At 38.0% G+C, this 5,271-nt stretch overlaps 1 protein-coding gene across 1 annotated transcript; it reads left to right on the top strand.

Moving 5' to 3' along the window:
• Positions 1-312: 312 nt before the first annotated feature.
• On the top strand, positions 313-4,837 carry LOC107605904 (putative pectinesterase/pectinesterase inhibitor 61). The gene is made up of 3 exons (XM_016307847.3): positions 313-1,723; positions 2,678-2,814; positions 3,914-4,837. Exons 1-3 carry the CDS (start codon positions 729-731, stop codon positions 4,612-4,614), a joined length of 1,833 nt encoding a protein of 610 aa, XP_016163333.1. The 5' UTR covers positions 313-728; the 3' UTR covers positions 4,615-4,837.
• Positions 4,838-5,271: the final 434 nt, after the last annotated feature.

Raw genomic sequence — 5,271 nt, 5'->3', positions numbered from 1 at the left:
TTAAATAATAGAATTCACTTGGAGAAGTAGTTAGTGGAATAAAGAAAAATAATATTTACACTATTATTTATATATATAATTTTATATTTTTTTATATTTGTTTCATTTTTAATAACTTTTTTATTAAAAATAAAAATATACAAGAGAGATATATAAAATAGTATATATGTAACAATTTTCAAAAATAATAATTATTAATTAACTTAACTTAAGATGAATATCTTCACAACAAATTATGACTCAAAAAATATAATCTTTTCGTACTTAAATTACGAATTTGAGTCTTGCTCCAATCATGTGCAGATGCATATGTATGTATGTCCGTCGTTTTTCTTGCAAAATGAAGCTACTAATATATTAATCAAGATTGAGAACGGATTAATTAAGACAATAACAATAATAAGAGAGGGGGAAACAGATCAGAAGAAGACAGAGAACACTTATTAGAAGTGTGGGAAAGGAATAGAAGCTTGAAAGTAGAAAACCCCCCTTGTTTGATTTCCACTCATATCCAGTGGGCAGCAGTGCTTCAAGTAGCAGCCAGCTAATTCCCGCGACATCGACTTCGCACCAACCAAACACACTTAGCTTCCTCTCACTCACTCAAACCCACTTAACCACCGTCATTTATATAAACCGCACCGTTTTGCTTATTTCTCATCATCACCATCACAAATAACTTTCACTTTCTCTTTCTCTCTGGCATTATCACAAACACTTTCTATACAATGGAGTACGGAAGGCTTGGTCCTACTGACTTATCTCGTGCCGATGAAACTCCGGTTAATAGGCCGAGATCCTCTACAACTGCCAACACCAAAATTATACTCTTCTCGCTTCTTGCTATTGTTCTCATTGTCGCTTCTGCCATCTCCGCCGTACTTGTTACCGTCGTCCGATCTCGCGCTTCCACCGACGACGGACGATTAAAGGAACCTACGCTCGCTGGCAAACCGACGCAGGCCATCTCACGCACCTGCAGCAGGACAAGGTTCCCGGACCTTTGCGTTAACTCGCTTCTCGATTTTCCGGGATCCACGGCGGCGACGGAGCGGGACTTAGTCCACATTTCCTTCAACATGACGCTGCAACACTTTACTAAAGCGCTCTACATCTCCGCTGCGATTTCCTCCTCCGGTGTGTACGCCTCCATGGATCCACGCTCCCGTGCCGCATACGACGACTGCCTTGAGCTTCTCGACGAGTCCGTGGACGCCATATCAAGATCTCTCACTACAGTCTCTCCCTCCGGCGCATCTCCCGGCGGCACTGTACGACCGCTTGGATCGTCCTCGGACGACGTGCTCACGTGGCTGAGCGCCGCGCTTACAAACCAGGAGACGTGCGCCGAGGGGATGGAAGGCGCCTCCGGCGCCGTGAAGAGCCAGATGGTGAACAACCTGAAGGACTTGTCGGAGCTGGTGAGTAATTGTTTGGCGATATTCTCGGCTTCCGGTGCCGGCGACGACTTCTCCGGTGTCCCTATACAGAACCGGAGAAGGTTGATGGCAATGCGAAAGGAAGAGGTGGCGGAGAAGGAGGATTTCCCTAAGTGGCTGAGTAAAAGAGATAGGAGGTTGTTGAGTTTACCGGTTTCGGCCGTACAGGCGGATGTCATCGTCTCAAAGGACGGTAACGGCTCCGTCAAGACCATCGCCGAAGCCATTAAGAAGGTGCCGGAGTACGGTAGCCGGCGATTTGTTATTTACATAAAGGCAGGAAGGTAAATTATTCACTGATCTTTTTAATTGCTTGTTTTGGTTGGTTTATTTTTATATTTATTTTTCTGTACTATACAATTAGGTGAGATAAATAAATTTTAAAAAATATTTTAAATTACAATAGTTTAAAATTAGACTGATTAAAAATTGACTAATTAAAAATTGTTTATTTATATTTTTTCCATTTCAAATTGTAATTAATAATAACCATAATTATTTATTATTATTATTAAAGATTCTCATCATATATACTTTTTTACTGATGCTTCTCTTTCTTAATTCCAATAACCGCTTATTTGTTAATGGTTTTGGTTCAGTTTATAATAGTAAGTTTAATATTAACTGAGTAGAGTAGCATATAAATTTGAGTGACGGTGATCATCGGTTATTACTTTATAGTAAGATTGTGATTGTTGAAAAAGACTTTGGAGGATCACGGTCACGGCAGTGATGGCTTCATTGACTTATCGAGGACTAATGATCATGCATGCACTTACTCGCAACTGTAATCATGTGACTCAAATATTGTGTATGATTGTGATTTTTTTTAAAGGCAGGAGTACTGGATTAGTATTAAATATTTTAATTAATCCCTGGAAGCATCTATCCCTCATTAATAGATTTTTGGCATGTTAAAGAATAAATAAAAATCCACTAAAACTGATTTATTTAGCTTTGGATGTTAACAACTCCGAATCTAAATGATGTCAATGCTTCAACCGATATATAAAGAATAAAGCAAGGTGACGCAACATTGTTCTTCTGATGAAACCATAATATAAAATTTAACGAAAATATTTATTAACCAAATAAATTTAGCTAAAATAAGTTAAAATTTATCTTATTTAATTTTTATTAATTATTAATAATTAATAAAACTTAAATAAGATAAATTTTTGTTAATTTTTTTTTTGTTTTTCTAATATTATCAAAAACTTATTTACAATTAATTTCAGGTACGAAGAGGACAATTTAAAGGTGGGACGGAAGAAAACCAACGTCATGATCATAGGGGACGGCAAGGGCAAGACGGTCATCACGGGCGGTAGAAACGTTTTGCAGGAAATGACCACATTTCATACTGCATCCTTTGGTAAATTCCCTTTTCATCATTCATCTTTTTGCTTATTATGGCGCTTTTTGTCTAATCATTATTGTTTACAATAACTATTGTCTTAGGAAGAATAAGCAAAAAAAAAGTTTTAATTATATGAACGGAAAGGTCCAAATCCATCTATGCATGACACGAGGTAGAAGTAGAACCGTACCTGAAGCACGTGGCCTGCTATTTTAGGCTGTCATGTTTTAAGATTCCCTGCTGTCTAGGACCTTGGTAATTTAGGACTTGATTATCACTCCATACCACTTCCATTTCAGGGCAATACAAAAGAAAATTGTACCATTACAATTAATCCTCTTTAATTAGTCTATGTGAAAGTCAAATTTCATCTTGATGATCACCATCAGTGTGCATTTCTCATGTGTATACAGTATAAACGTATAGTAAATTAGTAACCCTCTAGGCCCTAGCTACCTTTCAAAAACGACAATGTGAAAAACTGTTAAAATTCGCAATCAAGTATGGTTAGTTAGTTAGTTAAAGCTGAGGTAATTGTTCATTTGCTAGATAATAAAGTAGATAACTTAGGAGATATTTCTGTTGTATGGGCTTCCATGTGATTAGGTAGGTGCGTGGGTAACTATATAATAGGTGAGTTTAGAGTAACATGGCTCAACACACTGTGTATTATTTAAATGTTTAGTCAAAGCATGGGACTGCAGCGTTTTTACGCAACACATTTTCTTCTGTGGCACCAAAACATATTATCAATGTACTTAATGATCTATAACTATCATCAAATAACGCAACCATTAATTCAGATGGTAAGTCTAACTTCAACGAATGAATGGCTCCAAATTAAAGTAGCAAAACCAAATTATTGAATATTTATTTGGGGTTTTTTTTTTTTTTGGTTTTTTTTTTTGGGGGGGGGGGGGGGATGGTCACACGCACAGAGCTTTGCCAAACTCAAATTTATAAATAAATAACAACCAATAGCATTTGCTGTTACTTGTTGTAGTATATAAGTTAACCAAATTATTTTTCTAATCAAAACTAACCTCTAACAACAACAATCATGACTCATGAGTATCGTCATTCCACCAACTTAATTATTAGCTCATCCTTGCAGCTGCGAGTGGCTCTGGATTCATCGCAAGAGACATGACATTCGAGAACTACGCGGGCCCAGCGAAGCACCAAGCGGTGGCTCTCCGCCTCAGTTCAGACCACGCGGTGGTTTACCGGTGCAACGTCATAGGCTACCAAGACACATGTTACGTTCACTCAAACCGTCAATTCTTCAGAGAATGCGACATATACGGTACCGTAGACTTCATATTCGGCAACGCCGCAGTGGTATTCCAGAACTGCAGCCTCTACGCTCGAAAGCCCATGCCCCAACAAAAAAACACAATAACGGCCCAAAACAGAAAAGACCCGAATCAGAACACAGGCATTTCGATCCATAACTCTCGGATCCTAGCCACGTCAGATCTCCAGGCATCTAAGGGTAGCTTCCCAACATATCTGGGCCGTCCATGGAAAATGTACGCTAGGACCGTATACATGATATCATACATCGGTGATCACGTGCATCCACGTGGATGGTTAGAGTGGAACACAAGCAATTTTGCACTGGACACGTGTTACTACGGTGAGTACATGAATTATGGGCCGGGTGCTGCCATCGGTCAACGGGTTAAATGGGCTGGGTATCGGATCATCACGTCCACCGTGGAAGCAAGCAGATTCACGGTGGGCCAATTCATTTCAGGCTCCTCGTGGTTGCCGTCCACCGGAGTGGCCTTTATTTCTGGCCTATCAACCTGAGAACAAGAACCTAGATCTTTTTTCACAATGCACATGGACAAACCCAATTTGGCATTATAATTTTTATTTGTAATTGTACTAAAGTAGAAAAATAGTGGTATGTTTTTTGTTTTTTTCCCTTCGGGCATAATGTTTTCATTTGTCTATCCCATGATGATAATAAGAAATGTAACGTGTAAACATTGTTTAATATAATATATATAGATCTTATTTTTTTGCTGGACTCTCAACTCGCTCATCTTTAAGTCCAAGTTGTCCACTAGCTAGAAGTAGTAGCATCCTGGTTTCGCTGACAATTGAGAAATGATCATCATTTCAGTTTGTTGATTTTGACTTTTTGAAGGCCACCAGATTATTATTGTTGATGGAGTAAAAAGCCTCATGTTTGTCTAACATCGGATACTAGAATTAGTAGTTGTTGTCAGGTAAAGACGGAAAATCTGAGAATAATTGTGGTTGAGGTTTAATTTAGAGAAGAAGGGAAGCAAAAATTAGTTCATCCTATACTCCAAAATTATTGAAGTTTGAAATAACCGGTTTTTATGTGTTTTGCTAATTAATGAATATTTAGACACTGAATAAAGAATAAAATGAAAAAAAAATGGTTGAGAACTACGGTATATGGCTACACTATTTAACAATTAATAGATCTGAGTA

Source organism: Arachis ipaensis, chromosome B7 (genome assembly GCF_059453495.1).
Source record: "Arachis ipaensis isolate K30076 ecotype BB chromosome B7, ASM5945349v1, whole genome shotgun sequence".
NCBI classification, from domain to species: Eukaryota; Viridiplantae; Streptophyta; class Magnoliopsida; order Fabales; family Fabaceae; genus Arachis; species Arachis ipaensis.
Note: the sequence above shows the minus strand (reverse complement) of the source record. Positions and strands in the feature narration are given on the sequence as shown.